We start from the raw sequence: 21,063 nt of genomic DNA on the forward strand, positions 1-21,063 counted from the left end.
AAATAAGAACACCGTGAATTCATTGTCCCAGGAAGGGGAAACTTTATTGACACATTCCTGGGGTCAGATACATCACATGATCACACTGACAGAACCACAGGCACATAGACACAGGCAACAGAGCATGCACAATGTCGGCACTAGTACAGTGTATATCCACCTTTCGCAGCAATGCAGGCTGCTATTCTCCCATGGAGACGATCGTAGAGATGCTGGATGTAGTCCTGTGGAACGGCTTGCCATGCCATTTCCACCTGGCGCCTCAGTTGGACCAGCGTTCGTGCTGGACGTGCAGACCGCGTGAGACGACGCTTCATCCAGTCCCAAACGTGCTCAATGGGGGACAGATCCGGAGATCTTGCTGGCCAGGGTAGTTGACTTACACCTTCTAGAGCACGTTGGGTGGCACGGGATACATGCGGACGTGCATTGTCCTGTTGTAACAGCAAGTTCCCTTGCCGGTCTAGGAATGGTAGAACGATGGGTTCGATGACGGTTTGGATGTACCGTGCACTATTCAGTGTCCCCTCGACGATCACCAGTGGTGTACGGCCAGTGTAGGAGATCGCTCCCCACACCATGATGCCGGGTGTTGGCCCTGTGTGCCTCGGTCGTATGCAGTCCTGATTGTGGCGCTCACCTGCACGGCGCCAAACACGCATACGACCATCATTGGCACCAAGGCAGAAGCGACTCTCATCGCTGAAGACGACACGTCTCCATTCGTCCCTCCATTCACGCCTGTCGCGACACCACTGGAGGCGGGCTGCACGATGTTGGGGCGTGAGCGGAAGACGGCCTAACGGTGTGCGGGACCGTAGCCCAGCTTCATGGAGACGGTTGCGAATGGTCCTCGCCGATACCCCAGGAGCAACAGTGTCCCTAATTTGCTGGGAAGTGGCGGTGCGGTCCCCTACGGCACTGCGTAGGATCCTACGGTCTTGGCGTGCATCCGTGCGTCGCTGCGGTCCGGTCCCAGGTCGACGGGCACGTGCACCTTCCGCCGACCACTGGCGACAACATCGATGTACTGTGGAGACCTCACGCCCCACGTGTTGAGCAATTCGGCGGTACGTCCACCCGGCCTCCCGCATGCCCACTATACGCCCTCGCTCAAAGTCCGTCAACTGCACATACGGTTCACGTCCACGCTGTCGCGGCATGCTACCAGTGTTAAAGACTGCGATGGAGCTCCGTATGCCACGGCAAACTGGCTGACACTGACGGCGGCGGTGCACAAATGCTGCGCAGCTAGCGCCATTCGACGGCCAACACCGCGGTTCCTGGTGTGTCCGCTGTGCCGTGCGTGTGATCATTGCTTGTACAGCCCTCTCGCAGTGTCCGGAGCAAGTATGGTGGGTCTGACACACCGGTGTCAATGTGTTCTTTTTTCCATTTCCAGGAGTGTACATTCCGTGTGTCCACAATTTCAGATAAATTTGAGAGTGTTAAATTAATAGCACCAGGTGTATAACAGTTATGCATATCAATACGCTTATGTAACTACAGCGACAGCCAATAATAATAATAATAATAATAATAACTGTAATAATAATAACAATAATAATAATATGCATAACTAATCTGCCAAAAGAAAGAATTTTTTGCGTATTGTCGTTGTGTTGTACGTACGTAAATACAGTTTAGGGCAAGATCTAAATAATGTGTAAGTTTCACAACTCTCCTTTTCGCATTTTTGCGTAAATGAGAGTCCCATGCTTTTCCATTTTTTGAACAAATGTACAAGATCCCTAAAAGGAGCATTAGTCCACGAATTTACTTTGCATGGGGGTTTAATTTAAATGAATATGATGCAATAATTTTAGTAACTGTGTGACCGGTTACGAAGTCTCGTAACCGGTTGGGCCTGACTAGTATTAGCACGCAATCTGACTGCATAAAATAAAAATAAAGAATGACAAGGAATTTCCATTAACACAATTGATTAATTAAGTTCCCTGCAACTATAAAAGCTACGAAACAACAAAGCACAAGTGTAACTGTTCTGTGTGTGGTAGTGTGACTCAACATACATGTATCTAGCTCGGTTCTTCCTCAATACGACGGGATATTTTAAACGCCATTTACAATGAACTAATTGAAAAACCAGAAATACTATAATTGCACATAGAAACCAGAATTACAAGTCTAATACATGAACACGAGCCAGATGCCTTGTTGACTGTACCTGTGACCAAGAGGCATTGTCATGAAATAAATCTGTAATACTTTTTTTTACCTCAAAATATATTGACGAAAAATACACTGTGATAATTGCAACATCTTCCATCTATACATTACATCAACGGAACAGCATCTACTCTCTCCCCCAACAGAACAACAACTGCACCCGACATCCTCTGAAGTACTACTGCACCAGTGGAGGTGGCGGAATAATAATCTTTGGCACAATCTCTGGCGCTGTGACTCAGTGTAGCCACCTTTCAACTTCCGAGCTGAAAAGCAGGTGTTCTTACATTACATTACATCCACACAACAACTTATGCCAATTGTACAGTTCTTTGTTAACTCTTCGCTTGTAGTCACGCTTATTTGATTTCGTCGCTCTTTCAATCAACGGATCTGGTCTCGGAGGCCGTGGTTCCTTTGCGGCTAACTTTTCATGGTAATTTACTTTTCTGTTCCCAGAGTAAACGTTTTACTCTGCAGCGGAGAGCGTGCTGATATGAAACTTCCTGGCAGATTAAAACTGTATGCCAGACCTAGACTCGAACGCGGGGCCTTTGTCTTTCGCGGGCAAGTGCTCCACCGAGTGAGCTACCAAAGCACGATTCGGGACCTCACAGTTTTACTTTTCTGTTAGTATTTAAGACTGATTCAACATAGTTTATGTTTACGCTGCGCACAAGCCGATCCCCACATAGAAAACAACCAGTTCCAAACACAAACTGCCGTTAATGGAAATGATTAAATTCGAGTAGTACCGCTTACCAACATGGTCACTTCCCTAGAATACAAATGAGGCGCTGAGATCCATAAGGACCTAAAGGACACAAAAACAGTTGTCGATCCCACATTTAAGAGAATATCAGAGACCTGTCTCACTAGAAAGCTTTTCGTAAATTTTCATATATACAGTGTGGGCCCACAACACAGATAAACCTGATTCACAAGATCAACAGATTCAAGAAGCATGCATAAATTCTACAATCTCAATATCGATTGTCATCTGCTTTTGACCCTTATGATTCTCGACGCCTCAAATCGGTTACTGCATGATAAAATTCAAAACATAATATACTATAACTCATTCAGACGCCCACAAAATAGGTTTTCTGTCAATATAACTAGAAAGTGTACAGACGTTCGATCTCATTTTACTGTACAGTGAGTGAACGGCGTATCTGAGGAATGTGCTGTCATCCAGCGGGATTTGTGCTGAGTCAGTGGCGATAAAAGTCTGCCACAGCGCGCTACCACCTGATGGCACTGATGTAAGCTTGCATCTGTGCACATCGTGAACCGGCACGTTGTTTATCGAATCCATATGTATGAGCCCCGTAAGGCAATTGCGTTACAGCAATTGCGCATGCAGGAAGCTCCTTAAAAAATGCGCAACTGAAGATGTGCTCTCGACCTGATGCCAAGTTTCAACTTTCATGGTGTCTAGAGGAGCAGTAGCAGCGTATATTTAAGTGCCATATCTTTCACATTTCAGCATATCAGCGTACTCTACACCTCCAGCCGCCTTGATCCGCCTCACCCCCTGGTTGCTCCTCTCCTCTCCCATCCCCACCCCTTGCCATGCCTTCACTGTTGTGTCCCCCCTACCCTCCATCTCTACACCCTTCATCTCCTTTCCCAAGGTGGCTTCCATCAACTCCCCCTCCTGGATGATGCCCTCTCTACCTCCATTTATCCCTCCTATCAACTCTGATCCTCATCCCCCCCCTTTCCTCCGTCCTTTTCGTGGGCTCCCTCTCCCCCCCCCCTTCCATCCACTTTTTTCCCCACCAACCCTCTCTCTGCCCCCCTTCTCTCCCCTGAGTCCTTTTGCATTTCCCTCCTCTGCCTTTTTCCATTCCCTCTCGCATCTGCCCTGCCCCCCCCCCCCCCCTTACGAGTCCTCTCCCTCCTTTGGTTCCCCCCTTTCGTTTTTCCTCTCCTCCCTCCTTTTTTCCCCCCCATCTGTCCAGGTCCCCCCCCCCCCCATCTGCTCTTGGCTATGGTGTGTCATCTTTGTGCTGACATTATAGTGCAATGTTTACAGTGAGTGTTCAGTGTTGTGTGTCTTTTCTGAAGTGTTGCGAACGGACATCATACTGTCGCTGGGTGTGATTTTTATATCTGTTGCAAACAGACACCAGACTGTCGCCATGCTTTTTAATTGTCTGTCTACTATGTTACCTGTCTGCTTCCTGTGTATTTTATTAGCATTGCCAACCCTTTGCTTTATGTTTTAACTTTCCACAATTTTCCGCCGTTTTACAATTTAAGTCACCGTTTTATCGCCTGATTTTATTGTTTCTTATCTTCTTCTTACGTTTTCAAAAGTCTGTAGGCTGCAGAGCAACGTAATAAGTTGCTGCAGCCCGCCCCCTTCGGGGGGGAATCGAAATTCAATAAAAGAAAAAAAAACATTTCAGCGTCTATGTTAAGTTTAACTGCATTTAAAAAATAACCAAAAAAACCGTGAGGTGTCGTAAGTTACGGTGTTCACGTGGTCTTGTGATCTTACACAGCAGCCGACACTGCTAACAGGTGCCGCACGTCAGCAATTTATGCGCGATATGGATTCCTCGAGTTACTGGAGTACGTTACGCTTGCACAAAGACGGGGCAACGCCACATTTGCTACAGATCGCGCGACAGTACCTCAGCGCAACGCTTTACGGGCGATGGATTGTCGAGGAGTTGCGGTAGCGTGGCCTCCCCGTTCACCCGGACCTGAATACGTAGGATATCTGGCTAAGGGGACATTCACAGTCATTAGTGTATGCCCAACGCATTAACAATATGCAGGCGTCACAGGAAACTGACCAGTGCGTGTGATGCAATTCAGTTGGAGCCAGTGTATTTAAAAGAGCATATGATCCACTGCGAAGAAGGGATGAAGGATGTGTCAGGTTGCGTGGTAACCACATGCAGTGCTGACTATGCTGTTTACTCGTACTTCTGTGTACCAGACATATGGGAATAAGAAGACAGATTGGTCCATATATGAACAGGTATTGGTTTCCGGACATGGCTGACAGGTATTTTTCTTCTGCTTTTGACCAATTCTAACTCCTGTCGTAATATGTGACATCTTAGAAAATTGCCCTTTGCAGGTACTTCATAAAATACAGGGCGGTTGTAAACAGTCTGAAAAGCTTGTCAGAGTGTTCCAGGGTAGACTGTGCTAAGAAATAAATAATAAAAAAATTCGATCCCTTCTGCCGTTTCCGATTTACTTAGCATTGAAGTTAGCCAATTCAGTCGTCGTGAGCGCAGATTCAAGCAGCCTGCCAGGGACAGTGTCGCCAAATGTCTTCTCCGTTTGGTTTCACCAAGCTTAAATTTATCACTTCCGAAAAAGGCACATTTTTGTTACTAACATCGTTTGAACTAGTGGCAACTAGTGGAATTTAATGACTTTTTTAAATCATTGAAGTCCGTGAGCTGCTACTTGTTCAAACGCTCATTACCAAAAAAAATTTGCCTTTTTCGGATCGAGTGTGTAAGCAAGTAACAACTCATGGAGCCATAGATGTCTATGCTTTTCTGCATTCTACAAACACGAACAAAAGAGAAGAGAATCGTAGAAACTTAACCTGTATGCTGTGTTAGTCATAAAATATCACTACAGTGTTTAACGCTACTTATAACTGTGCCGGCTAAATTTGATCGAGTAACTTAGAAAGAGGGCAGCTACTTCGAGGAAAGCTGCTGACTCCTCTGTTATACTAAGCAGCTGTTGTTTATCTGCTATTGGCACCTTCACATATACTTGATTACAGTGGTATTTGTCGTACACTATGAATAAGTATGGGCGGAGCATTACAATGCGCACTAGAGAATTTTTGTCGCTAGTATTCATGCCTCCAAATTCAGATGACTATGGCATGGTATAATGTTTTGCCCATAAGCGCTTTGGATATTTTGGATGCCATTACAACTCTAGTGCACAGAGATTCCTTTCAAATATACAGGTGTCATAGGTATCTTAATTAATTGGATTCGACTTCTGAAATGAACGTGAATTAAAACTTTTAAGAGATAAATGCAAGAGCATTTCGCCTTTTGATTTTTTATAGGGAAATGAAGGATAGCTATCGCTATTCATTTTGTTTTTTACTGCACTTAATAGAACTGTTATCTCTATTTAAATAAACTGTAACTCAGTGGCATTGCTAGTCCACTTCCTATGACGCCAGAGTGAAAGTGCCCCGAAAAATATCGAATGTGGAGCTATAACAAGCAGCAAAACTGTGATAAATCACGAACTGAAATATTTTTAGGGGTGAAATATTTCAGTTTTTATTTTTTGGTACCACGTGTTTATCTTCGTTCATCCTAAGGACGATTGAAATATTAATGGCTCATACTCAGTCTCCACGTCAGGTACTGTAATACATTAGTTTTCTGTTGTGAGTACTTAATAAATAAGCACAGTGGGTTAGACACCTTACAAAATTAGCAAATAGTGACTCAGATTGGGAGATATATGGGGGGGGGGGGGTTGGAAAACAAGTTTCAAATATTTTGAGTGGTGGTAGTACTCATCGGAACAAGAAAAATATGTCCAATAAACGTGGGCCCTGAGATACATACTTTCTGAGTTAAGTCCAATAAACATGGGTCCAGAAAGGCATACCTCCTGCGATAGACACCTGTTTACAGGAGGTGTTCAACGTGGCTTAAGGGACGACACAGCCTTTGAAGTATACCCTGATGTTGCTGAACCTGCTGGTCACGCACAGAAGATGCGACCCTGTAGTGTCGACAGATAGTTGATTGGCGGGGAGTAGACCAATTCTTTCAAGTGTCCCCATAACCAAACGTCTAGGTGATTGAGGTTTGAGAATAGAGCAAGACCAAGATGGGGGCCGCCCTCTCCCCCCCTTCCCCTCCCCCCCCCCCCCCCCCCCCGAACTATCCGCCACCAGTGGCCCTCAACTGATTGCATCCAATGTTGGCGCACATTGCGACGAAAGTACGTTTGTGTGCCATCATGCATGAACCATATTTGTATTAGTTTCTGCAGTGGTACAACCTCTGGTGTGGTAGGAAATACAGTAATGAGAAAGTTCAGATAATGCTACCTAGTTAAATTTTGTGGTTGCACATATGGCCCCATTAATCTATCGCCAAGTACACCTGTCCATACGTTGATTGAGAATCGGTGTTGATACCTTCTTCCCTGAAGGATTTGGGAGTTACATCTACCAATACATGCTGGCTATGGGAGTTGACAACACCATCTACTGTGAACCCTGCCTCACCAGTAAATAAAATCTTGGATGTGAGCAGCGGATCTGTGGCACACTGCTGTAATAGCATTCGACAGAACCGCCATCAGCCATAATGATCCTGTGGCCTTAGGGCCTGAATGCCCTGAAGATGATACGGATACAACAGTTGTTCACGATGTATCCCCCAGATAAGGGAGTGAGAAACACATCTTCTGCTGTTGCTGCTAATCGTCGCACACTGGTCCCAGGGGTTTCTTCCACCCAGGGTAGCACACACTCCACCGTGTCCGGCGTGCGGACTGTACACGGCCTTTCACTGTCCGTCTTCCGAAGTGGAAGGGTACCCAAGTTCCTCAGGTGCCGGAAAATCACCTTATCAGATGGCACTCAGCACTGTGGATATTTTTCAGCAGAGAGTGCATGGGCTCGCTGGCTACATCCATTGGTAAATGGTAGCAGAATATCATATCCATCATTTCACTTGTCGATTAGTAGGCTTCCATTGCTAACAAACGGTGGAAGAGAGAACATGTAAGAGTACTACACTTGCCGCACAGCTTTACAACAAACACTGCTACTTACCATGTAGCATAACTTTTCAGTCCCTGAATCTAGATACTCAAATATTGTAGAAACACTGGCTAGTGAGATATGTTTATAAATTTCTTTTGAACTGATGCACATTCCCAGTTTCGTGCTTCATGATAGCTGGGAGTGTGTTGAATATATATCACCAGTACATATATCTCGTTTCTCATTGCTAGACAAGGTGGTCATCACTCTAATTAAATACCTCGATTCAACAGTTCGTAGGAGTGGAATGATCACAGAAGTCAGGTGGCATACTTAGTAAGATACTGGGAAAGTGTAGTCAGCCTAGAAAGCATGTTGTTCAGAAAACACTCGTGTCAGCTATTCTAGAATATTATTCAAGCGTGTGTGACCCATACCAAATAGATCTAACAGCAGATGTTACAAACGTAATAGAGCAAGACTCAGAAGCAGATACTATTGTGTACACAACGACATGGACATAGGATCAGCAATAAGAGAGGATGTACAGAAGGCACTAAAAGGACTAGAAACTTGAAGAAAAAACTTCAGATGTCATTCAGAAATGGAGGAAAAATATTATCCAAAGGCAGTGTAACTTTACAGAATGAATCACTGCAAATTGTAGTGAAATATACGTTTAAATGCCTGGGAAATGTATTACAGACAACAGCAACATCTTTGGGTATGCACATTGATGAAAGAGCTATCAAAGCTTCAAACAATATTCCAAACATAACAAAACTTTCGACAACCACAGCGATGACACTATTCATAGTGACAGCCGCGCCAGTCATAATGTACGCAATAAAGATCACATGGGAAATACTTAAGATCGGCTATATGAAAACAATAGAAAAAGTGAAGTGGAAGTTCATGAAGAGGCTACTATGAGTGAGAAAAACAGCGCCATCCCAACTCAATATATGACATTATGAAAGGGACTTATTTCATAGAAGACATCAGATGACAAAATTGGCTGTCTCCCACAAGACAGTATCAGGACCTGTTTAACATAATGGACTGGAAGAAGAAAGAGGTAGAATTAGAGTTCTACAATACAATAGCCGTGGTATACGACAGCAGGACCAGAGACTGTAGGAATCAGGATTCGCAATACATGGAATTCATCATAAAATAAGTACCAACAACTATCTCCACAAACCAACTGAAGAGTGGTAAATTTGTGCCACAAGGACAAGGATATGTAAAGTACCAGATTGTAACATATGCAAAGGGGCCAAAAACTATAACAGAGCCTACAACCTATATACTAATGCTCAGCCTTATAGGAGCACGCAAGTTCATTGGGTACCTCATGTGATGGAAATAGTCCTGAGACAATGTATGTTTGGGCCAGAAGCATCACCAAAGACAGATAATCAAAGACACACTAAGGTAATAAGTAAATGCACACAAAAAGGTCAAGCAAATTTAATCAGCACAACAAGCTGTACAATTCAGCACACTGCATAAGTAGCGAAGTAATAAGAGTTCTTGCACACTGTTGATATAAAATTGATATGCTAATTAATTAAATTGAACAATTAATTACCCCTTCCCCTTAACCTATTGTTATGCCAGTTGATTTATGATCCCCTGGGGATACCTACTGTTATGCTAATTGATTTATGATCTCCTAGGGATAACCTGTCCAACTTAAAAACTCCTCCCCGTCCCCTGCCCTCTGGGAAAAGAGACAATTGTTTTGTCACCCGTGCCCAGTTCTATTCTGAGGGGAGATAAGACTGGCTCTAAGATGCTTAGTCTCTGTCGACACATCAACGTGATCACACATGCATTGTTCCGGTGGAAGTTTTTTGCTGATAGTTATATGATGTTATTAGTGTCCCATCTTCCTGTAGAACCATAGAGGGGATGCACTTGTAGCATAACATAAACATTTCTATTCTATGGTTTTAGTAGTTGCTCACTTATAAGCGGATTACTGCTGTCTGCTCCTAAGACAAACTGATACCTCCCCCAAGAAAAACACGTCTATCCACCCTGATGATCAGGTTGTTATTTGGTCCTACCAGCATTGCATTATTAGTGAAGTCTTCTACTTGCTATAGTGTGTGGAATGTGCTAGCTGAATTTATGTTTAAGGACTTTTGGATGATGTGAAGCGCTTGTTTTTTAGTATATCCACAGCAAAATTCAGTGTTATTGATTCAGTAATCATACAATCTTTGTATCAAGCAGAAGCTCATATCATAACTGTGAGATTACATTTATTAAGCTGGAGATTTAATTGGTTTTATTACTATATGCGCTATCTGTACTGTTGGGTCACAGTATTTTTTGTAAAAATGTAAGACTACACCCCTTGCATGTCTGTTGGTACAATATTTCGTTGAAGTAAGGATAAGCATCACACCTGGAGAATACACTATGGTAATACTTCATGCAGCGGACAACTGTTCATGTTTATTCAGTCACATTTTTTAAATAAATTAGTTGACAGTGCAGCAGTTGAGCTGCTTAGAAAAGCAACGCTGTAGGCAGACTGCGAAAATTACAGCCTGATACGAAAATATTTACCGAGAGACAACGAGCGGCAGAAGTTCTGTCTTTTGTTTTTTCGATAAATAATGGCCAAAATTTTTCCGTCAGTTTTGTGTACCTTTAAATGCATGGAGTGATGTCTTCGAATGTAGACTAAATCTACATTTACATCTATATGCTTACTTCCCAACCATCGTATGATGTGTGGCGGAAGGCACTGTGTACCACTACTAGTCATTTCCTTGCCTGTTACATCCTCAAACAGAGTGAGGGAAAAAGACTACCTATATGACTCCGTACTGACGCTAATTTCTAATATCATCTCTTCGTGGTCCTTATGCGAAATATACGTAAGGGCAGTTGAAACTGCTTGCAGTCAGCTTCAAATGTCGGTTCCCTAAATTTTCTCAAGACAATTCCTTGAGAAGAACATCGCCCTCCTTCCCAGGATTCCCATTTGAGCTATCCAGCGAGTGTAATCCGGCTGTAGGAAAAAAATACTTACCATGCAAAGGCACTCTCACGTTCAGTTTCATTAATTAGTCAGTCATTCTAGTGGAAGTGAGGGCAAGACTACCACAGACACGTTTCGCAAGCTGGAGTAGTAATCCGGCGTTTTCTCGTTGTGGCAATATCTTTTAATGAAATTATAATCTCGCATCAACTCAGGGAGAGAAGACCATCATAATAAAACGAGCTATATTTCCGAATTTATGAAGTGATACGTAGTATAAACCTGATATTTACAACTCGTCTGAGCTTCTGCCGAAAGACACTTCATAGGTGACGAGGCATCTGGCTACTTTAAGGGGGGTAGGACGTTAAACGGGCCGTCTTGGAGCAGGAGAGACACCACAGGACTTTTTAATTCCCACTGTCTATACTTTCACGAATACATTCATGAAACTTTGTCAGCATGACCAGGAAGGATTCAGGATTCACACTCATAGCAGTGGAAGTTGAAAAACATAACAAAATTAATTTTGTTTTACATGTGGAAGTTCATCATTTTTTCACTTACTATTTTCTGCGTTTATTGCTGTAGGTACACGTTTCTTCATAAGTAAGGGAGATTCTTCGATGAATTTTGCACAGCATACAAACCATACTTACAGATGTATGAAACTCTAGAAATTATTTAATTTATGAAAAAATGAAGGTGCTGTTACATTTTAAACTTCATGTTTAGAAAAAACTCAAATTTTATAGTTAATTATCTCAATTTTTACCACAGTTTTCAATAAATTTGGAAAATTCTAGAGTTTCATACACCTGTAAGTATGGTTTGTATGCTGTGCAAAATTCATCGAAGAATCTCCCTTACTTATGAAGAAAAGTGTACCCATAGCAACAAATGCAGCCCATGGTAAGTGAAAAAAGTTCACATTTCAAACGTAAAAAAATAATATTTTCTTATATTTTTGAACTTCCACTGCTATGAGTGTAAATCCTGAATCCTTTCTGGTCATTTTGACAAAGTTTTATGAATTTATTCTTAGAAGTTACACAGTGGAAATTAAAATGTCCTCTGGTGCCTCTCCTGCTCCAAGTCGTCCCGTTTGACGTCCTACCCCCCTTAAGAGAATTTGAAAGTGAGGAGGCATCCTGTGGCAGATGTAGAGCATGCTCCTAGCATTCAATCATGAGCCAAAAATGAGTTTAATATTCTTGTGCTATGGTGCAGTACGTATGAGACATTAAACTGACAAGAACAGATTTCTTTTATCTGATGAGAGAATACTTAGATGAAATATAGCCTATGCTATATTGTTCTGCAGGATTTTCACAACAAGCAACCATACTTTAGCGATGTGGAAATTCATGTATTTCTATGTCTTCGAAAATAACTCCCATGAAAGGAAGGAATCTACATTTTGCGCGAGAAATTCCAGACTTATGGACAATAACATCCGTGTCTCAGGTAAAGTACGAGTAAAAGGAATTTTTTAACTATGGTGTGTGTTGTCAGGACGGAATTGCAGTTAGTACATACAAGCCGCACCTGTTTGTCCTTTTACTGTGCTGCTGTTAGCGGCAGCGGCAGTTAATGAGCCTTGGCTGACAGGAACCCACAGTTTAGCCTGTGACGACCCGTTAGTTACAAAAATAACCCGAGCTGTCGCCAGTTGCCTGCAGCTGCGGGAACTTCCGGCAGCAGCGTCCTCTGGATAGGTAATAGCGTAGTAACCAGTATGCTGGTTGAGCGGCGAAAAAATGGATATATGTGTTGTGTGAGAAGGTTCAATATGACGGGTGCTTGCGCTGGACGATTATTCCCCCCTCCGTGTAAATTGATCGGTTCAATCTTTGGCGGTCAAGAGGACAGTCTGTACAGACTCTGAGCGTCTGGTACGTCTCGAGATGTACACGCAACAGCTGGTGTACCCACTGTGTGCGGGCATCTCCTCACCAGCGCTTCAGGAGCTATCTAGTAGTCAGCGGATGGCGCATTTCTTAGTGTAGTAAGCAATCTATTTGACTCCTGTAAATTGTTAAATAATTAATTTGGTCGTGTAGTGCAATGGGACTATTTAGCACCATTTTTAATATCACAATTGTGCCAGTTGTCCCTTTGACCCCACATTCGCAATAGGAGCACAGTATTCTGATGAGGGATGAAGACCTCTGTCTGCATTTTTGGACATGTTGGTTCATGCATGTTTTCACACAAACAGGAATTAACCACTTAAGAGAGACAGACAAAGAAAGAGAATCTGGAATTTCTTGACCAAAGGAATGCTGCCACCTGATGCTTCGTTTGGGAACCGCAAGAACAAATTGGGGTCCCTTGGGCAGTTAGGCACGTCTTTTGGTCTGCAGAGTTGAGGTGCAGACGTTACAACTGGAAGTAGCTACAGGAGAGAGCAGAGGTGGCTCTCCGGGTATCGAATATCAAAGAACGCTGACTTCTGGTCCACAGTTGGTGGTGTTTAGTATCGAAAACAGCATCCGTCGGCGATTACAATTATTAAATTAGAGGGTAAGCGCGAGTGGGTGGTGCAGACGTGAGCCATGTCTTTAAAAAACTGATTAAGGAGAGACGGACAGCTATTTTATCCCCAATTCTGCCAATGCAATTTCACCCTTTGAATAGGTAAACTTTTCAGTAGGACTAAGTGTTAAAACAGTTGAATTTTTACTGAATGTGTGTAACATATATGCTTGTATTTACAAGTAAAATTAACAAAATAGTTCTTATGGATTTGAAGACTTTTTTTCTCTCACTAACAAAATTTCACTTTTCATAATACATTAACTATTACAGAACAGTTTCTGGTGGATTGGTGATTCTCAATTTACTTGCAACACGTTACTACCACGCTGAGTACAAATTGACCACATTTCATTTTTCTAGCCCACTTAGTTGAGAAAATGATGGGACCCGAAAGTGGAAAAAAGTAGTTTTGAGAAAAATCAATTTAAAGTTTAGTATTGCAATTTTAGTTTAGTTATTGAGAAGACTTACACTACCGGCCATTAAAATTGCTACACCAAGAAGAAATGCAGATGATAAACGGATATTCATTGGACGAATATTTCATGCTAACACTGACATGTGATTACATTTTCACGCAGTTTGGATGCATAGATCCTGAGAAATCAGTATCCAGAACAACCACATCTGGCCGTAATAACGGCCTTGATACGCCTGGGCACGTCAGCACGTTGTAGATGTCGCCAACGGCGCCAACCTTGTGTGAATGCTCTGAAAAGCTAATCATTTGCATATCACAGCATCTTCTTCCTGTCGGTTAAATTTCGCGTCTATAGCACGTCATCTTCGTGGTGTAGAAATTTTAATGGCCAGTAGTTATAGAATTTTGGAACACGCATTATGTTCGAGTATAATGACTTTGCTGGAAACTAGAAATCTACTCTGTAGGAATCAGCATGGGTTTCGAAAAAGACGATCGTGTGAAACCCAGCTCGCGCTAATCGTCCGCGAGACTCAGAGGGCCATAGACACGGGTTCCCAGGTAGTTGCCGTGTTTCTTTACTTCCGCAAGGCGTTTGATACAGTTCCCCACAGTCGTTTAATAAACAAAGTTAGAGTATATGCACTATCAGACCAATTGTGTGATTTGATTGAAGAGTTCCTATAAAAGAACGCAGCATGTCATTCTCAATGGAGAGAAGTCTTCCGAAGTAAGAGTGATTTCAGGTGTGCCGCAGGGGAGTGTCGTAGGACCATTGCTATTCACAATACACATAAATGACCTTGTGGATGACATCGGAAGTTCACTGAGGCTTTTTGCAGATGATGCTGTGGTATATTGAGAGGTTGTAACAATGGAAAATTGTACTGAAATGCAGGAGGATCTGCAGCGAATTGACGCAAGGTGCAGGGAATGGCAATTGAATCTCAATGTAGACAAGTGTAATGTGCTGCGAATACATGGAAAGAAAGATCCCATATCATTTAGCTACAATATAACAGATCAGCAACTGGAAGCAATTAATTCCATAAATTATCTGGGAGTACGCATTAGGAGTGATTTAAAATGGAATGATCATATAAAGTTGATCGTCGGTAAAGCAGATGCCAGACTGAGATTCATTGGAAGAATCCTAAGGAAATGCAATCGGAAAACAAAGGAAGTAGGTTACAGTACGCTTGTTCGTCCACTGCTTGAATACTGCTCAGCAGTGTAGGATCCGTACCAGATAGGGTTGACAGAAGAGATAGAGAAGATCGAACGGAGAGCAGCGCTCTTTGTTACAGGATCATTTAGTAATCGCGAAAGCGTTACGGAGATGATAGATAAACTCCAGTGGGAGACTCTGTAGGAGAGACGCTCAGTAGCTCGGTACGGGCTTTTGTTGAAGTTTCGAGAACATACCTTCACCGAGGAGTCAAGCAGTATATTGCTCCCTCCTACGTATATCTCGCGAAGAGACCATGAGGATAAAATCAGAGAGATTAGAGCCCACACAGAGGCATACCGACAATCCTTCTTTCCACGAACAATACGAGACCAGAAGAGAAGGGAGAACCCATAGAGGTGCTCAAGGTGCCCTCCGCCACACACCGTCAGGTGGCTTGCGGAGTATGGATGTAGATGTAGATGTAGTGTACTTACTATTAATATTTTCCTGCACCTAACTGAGCATCATCTGAAGCCAAGGATTTTGCAATATTTCCACTATATTTTATGCCCAGTACTTCCAAAAGATCCAGTTTCCTTGTTGCACAATCACTGAAGTGTAAAATAGCATCATAAACACCAAATTTGAGAGTCGTAATCTGAATAAGTACAGTTTTCGGTAACTGGCTCGAAATGGCAGAATTCACACATTTGTCTAAATTTTGCGTTTGACCATGAAGACATTTCGTCAACATAGTATCTTTATAAAGATCTCTAAATGTAGGATTTATTTCATTCATTACTGCTGCAGGTAAAAAAGGTTTGTGGTCATATTTTGTAGTTCTCCTGTACTTGGACCAAGTATCAGGATCGTTCAGGCAAAGACAGTGCTGAGGATTTTCATTCGTGAAAAGCTTACGGAAGAGACAGTCCATAAAGCCTTTTTCATGTTTTCTAAACTCCCAACAATTCTAATGGCCAAGCCATAATTGTTCTGTAATCTATCTATTTCAACATTTGTTGGGCAGCCTTTATCACCTATCTTCTTACCATCTTCCAGTACTATTTTTGAGTTTTCTTTTAATAATTTTCTCAATCTGGATCCCATACTCTTCTGGTCATGCCCAATGTATTATAATTCAGAAAGTGTAACGTTTGGACCATGGGTTTTTCTCTACCTATGCGGTCATAAGCTGTGCTATTGCATTCCTGTAAATACTGTGTGTATCTGACACCACTGTTTGCCATTGAACGATTAAAAATCCTGAGAATTACTGCTACATCTATCCCACCAATTGAACTAGTATAGTTTATCTGACAGTTATGTTCATCTTCTTTCTCATTTTCACTGCCACACGTCTTACAGTACTCGCTTAAAACCTCTGCACCAATTACTGTGCTTGTATCAAATAACGTAAGTGTCATGTCACACTTTAGTGAAGTGAGGCCACGTTTGTGCCAGCTGCCATCAAAACATGCACAAATATCACCACTTTCACTGTCATTACTTTCCTTAAGTGCTTCTTCATCTGTTTCCATCACTGAAATGTTAGAAACTTCAGCAACAACAGTTCCAGTAACTTTATTGTAAGTCATAAATTTTGCATTTGAATTTGAAATGTCAAGTGATGTACACACAAGTTTACCAGCCTCCGTCCCTTTACCAACAGATCTGAGACCATAAACTAACCTTACAACTTATTACTTGTCATTTCTGATGTCATTGCTGTAGAAACTGCACCATATTTTGTATAATTTTGGGTCAGGTTTGATGCAATTCCTTTGTGAAGACACTGATTCTCTCCCGAGGATACGTCACCACGAGATATTCTGCACACAAATTTTTGAAAATGAGATCACACAGCGTGCTAAGGTTCCCACAATATTTCGAAAAGAGCGTTCATCTCCACAAGTTGACTGGGAGGAAACTCCTTGAAGAGACTGCAGTTTCTTTCTTGACGTACTAATAGTCTTTATGTCTAACATTCTTGTGTTGCCGGCCATTGTGGTCGAGCGGCTATAGGCGCTTCAGTCCGGAACCGCGCTGCTGCTACGATCGCAGGTTCGAATCCTGCCTCGGATATGGGTGGCTGTGATGTCCTCAGGTCAGTTAGGTTTTACTAGTTCTCAGTCTAGGGGACTGATGACCTCAGATGTTAAGTTCCAAAGCCAATTGAACCATTCTTGTGTGCTTTGACCCACTAACCTCATTTACCTTTACGTATTTATTTCCTCTCAATTTTAATTTAGGTCATTTCTGATGTCATTGCTGTAGAAACTGCACCATATTTTGTATAATTTTAGGTCAGGTTTGATGCAATTCCTTTGTGAAGACACTGATTCTCTCCCGAGGATACGTCACCACGAGATATTCTGCACACAAATTTTTGAAAATGAGATCACACAGCGTGCTAAGGTTCCCACAATATTTCGAAAAGAGCGTTCATCTCCACAAGTTGACTGGGAGGAAACTCCTTGAAGAGACTGCAGTTTCTTTCTTGACGTACTAATAGTCTTTATGTCTAACATTCTTGTGTTGCCGGCCATTGTGGTCGAGCGGCTATAGGCGCTTCAGTCCGGAACCGCGCTGCTGCTACGATCGCAGGTTCGAATCCTGCCTCGGATATGGGTGGCTGTGATGTCCTCAGGTCAGTTAGGTTTTACTAGTTCTCAGTCTAGGGGACTGATGACCTCAGATGTTAAGTTCCAAAGCCAATTGAACCATTCTTGTGTGCTTTGACCCACTAACCTCATTTACCTTTACGTATTTATTTCCTCTCAATTTTAATTTAGGTGAGAATTTCTGTATTTGCGGCATTTTTATGAAAACATGCGTAACCAGAGACAATATGCATCAGCACTTACTTCACGCACAACAAACTTCACTAAGTACAACCAATAGCGCTCGAAAACAATAAAAATCACGGTGGCAACGATGATATAGTGGATACTGGGTATGATAACATGACACTATAAAACAATAGAAGCAGGAAATAATCTACAAAGAATAAAATAAACCTGTGCATTATCTCTGCATGGGGCAAAAAAGAAGGTGTGGCATTTACATTCCAGATGGCACAGAGCATCAGGAAAACCGTCATAGTTCACGAAAAAGTCGTCGTAATTACATGAAACAAAACTATTTTATGCAGGAAACAGCGGACATTTTAAGTATGCAAAAATCTAAAAATCTATTTTTTGACCCCATTTGGCTTAGTCTCCCCTTAAATAAAGAACATGCAAATTGAATGAAACAATATTTTATTGACAGTGATTTGAATTTCGTGTCATGAGATATTTCCTCTCAGCACAGACTGAGTCTTTTTGCTGCCATTTTCCAGATGAGGGGTGGGGAGAGGGAACTTGAGGAGGGAGGGGAGGGGATGGGGGATTTTCCAATAGCATGAAATGGGAATCAGAACTAAACTGTGGAGGGATAACAAAAAAGTGTCTCTTTCCCAGAGGAGTGGGGGAGTAGGAGGGGGAGATATGGGGGGGTTTCTCAGAGGGACATATTTTCCCCAGGAGGTCATAAATAAAGGTATATATAGGGAATCATCAATCAGTTTACATAACAATAGGGTAAGGTGAGAGGGTTGGGGTAATTAATTGCTCGATTAAATTAATTATCATCTCAATTTGATATCAAAAGTGTGCCAGAACTCTCTGTAACTCACTACTTGCATAACTACTACAGCTGCATTTCTGCATAAATCAGTGAGAAGCCAGTTTCATTTACTTTGGCTGTGACTTCTGAGGTGGTTAGTCAAAGTATAACATGTAAACTACTGACTAGAGACCTTTATCGTCAACTTGTGAGAACGTTTGTTCCATTATCTTTGAGCTTTTTTCAATTTTTTCAAACAGACCATTCAAGAGTGGAGAATTGTATTCCTCACAGCAGCTGCGGTCTTCTTTGTGGGCAATCTGATTTTCGTTATTTTCGGTGATGGCGAAGTTCAACCTTGGAACGACCCTAACTATTCGAGAGGAAAGAAAACAGGTGAGTTCCTTGAATACTTTAGATCTACTATTAGTGCTACTAGAAGTTCTCTCGAAGTTATTAGTATATTGTCATACGCACTTAATATTTATCATCAGTTAGCCAAATAATTATGTTAGGTAAAATGTACCTGTAAAGTGAGTTTACTCGGGCATGTTTACGTGCGCCTATTCCCTTCAACTTGCGCCAGTAACCGTTCACATAGGTGTGAAAAATTTGATTCCAATCACGTCTACTTTACTTTTGCAACATGGCGCCAACGGAATTAATACTCTCAGAGCATTTGAGTCGTGGCTTTCGTTTCAGTTCAGAAGATTACAGAACGCTTGAATAGGGAAATGAGAACACGAAATCGTCCGTTTCTTTTGGCAATTCTCGAGGTTTAGCGTGCCGGTTGGAACATATTTCGAATCTGTATATCAGAGTACCCTACTGCACAAACACAGAGCGAAGATGGATAAACTCTGCTGATATGCTCTCTGGATCTGAGATGTCTAGCCCTATGACTGAGAGTCCGTAATACACCACTGCGTTGGGATGGGTGATGGCAGATCCTATCTTGCAGATGTAGATCAGTGTGGTTTGGTTTACGGAACACACTGTGACTCACGAAACCGTCACTTTTTCTGCGAACCAAGATGTCTAAAAACGGCAGGTCTCCATTTTTCTACAAAGCCACGTTGAAGCAAATGCTTGGATGGACCACTTGCGAATGGTGAGATCTCTGCGTTTAAATTTGTGTTGTCGGGAAATACATGACATGCAATTTTAAACTGTTAGACCATATTGTTAACTCGCAAGTAACAAATTAAATATCTTTCTTCTTTTCCAGAAACTATAGAAAAGGTTGCAGTTTGAGCCACTGTGACGCCAGTAGCCACATGGAATATAGTGAGAGAAACAAAGGTTTCTTCACGATAAAACTTTGCACATAAAGAAGACACAGGGAAGGAAAACTCTGCAAAACATTCACTTTTTCTGCAGCTTGAGTAACATACCAACGTCGCTTGGAAGAAACATTTTATTTTATTCGATACCAAATGTATACATGCAAATTAAAAATGCAGTATCCACATCGTAACATACAAGAACTGCTACTCCTACAACAGAAGGCTGAGAGTTATGATACTAGAGAAGTGGCAGTGAAACTGTAACTTAATCTAACTTAACATGAAGTATTATCTGACATTCTTGAGAATTACCTGTAGAATTTTGGTGAATAAGGATGTGATTCCATCGAGACCAAGAAATCTGAGAAATCCATAATTATATCAGTGTAAGTGTGAGACGCGGGTATTGTTTTCGTATGGCTTGTTTCTGCTTCAGTTTTGAGAAGCGCATCTCCAGAATCTGTGATAAGAGTTTACTGCCTAATAGACCAACCTAAGTTTTTCTGTGATTTAAAAATTAATAAACCTCTCCTCAGCAGAAACGCCTTTATATTCAATGCCTCTTTCGTACACAATTTTGTTCTTAAGAGGTTCCACAATAATATTAAGTAAAAACATTTGAATATGACCGTAGACACTTAAATATATTTGATTCTACATCTTAAACAGCATTATGGTAGCGTGTCCGTAATGCACATCTCTTTCTTTTGCATTCGTTCAGACACGGATTCATTCGTTCATTCATTCGTTGTATTCCATAGGTCGCATCATCAAGGAGAGTCATTATGAATGTGGAAAGTGTGTACATAACAGAGTAATTGTCTCCAAATCCAATTTTGTGGATTGTATTAAAAATTAACTATCATTTAACTCCTGTGTTTCGTAGACCTTTACATGGACTGTAAATACAGATTATAAACTCAACAGAAAATGAATTACTCTGAAAGAAACAGAGTTGCTTTCCAATTACGCTAAGGACATGCTTTTTTAATATTTACTTAAGATTTGCATTGATCGTAATAGTCTTTCGCAGTCCATACGAGCTGATATCTATTTGCGATGATGAATGATATTTAAATATTTACGGCTCAAGTTCTAAGACGTAACTGA

At 41.8% G+C, this 21,063-nt stretch overlaps 1 protein-coding gene and 1 pseudogene across 2 annotated transcripts in view; one reads left to right on the plus strand and one right to left on the minus strand.

The window, feature by feature from the left end:
* Positions 1–20,474, plus strand: part of LOC126243886 (putative inorganic phosphate cotransporter) — a 110,457-nt gene extending 89,983 nt beyond the window's left edge. For both annotated transcript variants that reach the window (XM_049948197.1, XM_049948196.1), the window contains 2 exons: positions 18,928–19,063; positions 19,896–20,474. In XM_049948197.1, coding sequence (XP_049804154.1) covers positions 18,928–19,063; positions 19,896–19,921 — 162 coding nt within the window. In that variant the 3' untranslated portion in view covers positions 19,922–20,474. The remainder of the gene's footprint in view (positions 1–18,927; positions 19,064–19,895) is intronic.
* On the minus strand, positions 12,063–12,226 carry LOC126205034 (U2 spliceosomal RNA; annotated as a pseudogene).
* Positions 20,475–21,063: the final 589 nt, after the last annotated feature.

The sequence above is a fragment of the Schistocerca nitens genome, chromosome 1 (genome assembly GCF_023898315.1).
Source record: "Schistocerca nitens isolate TAMUIC-IGC-003100 chromosome 1, iqSchNite1.1, whole genome shotgun sequence".
Taxonomy (NCBI): Eukaryota; Metazoa; Arthropoda; class Insecta; order Orthoptera; family Acrididae; genus Schistocerca; species Schistocerca nitens.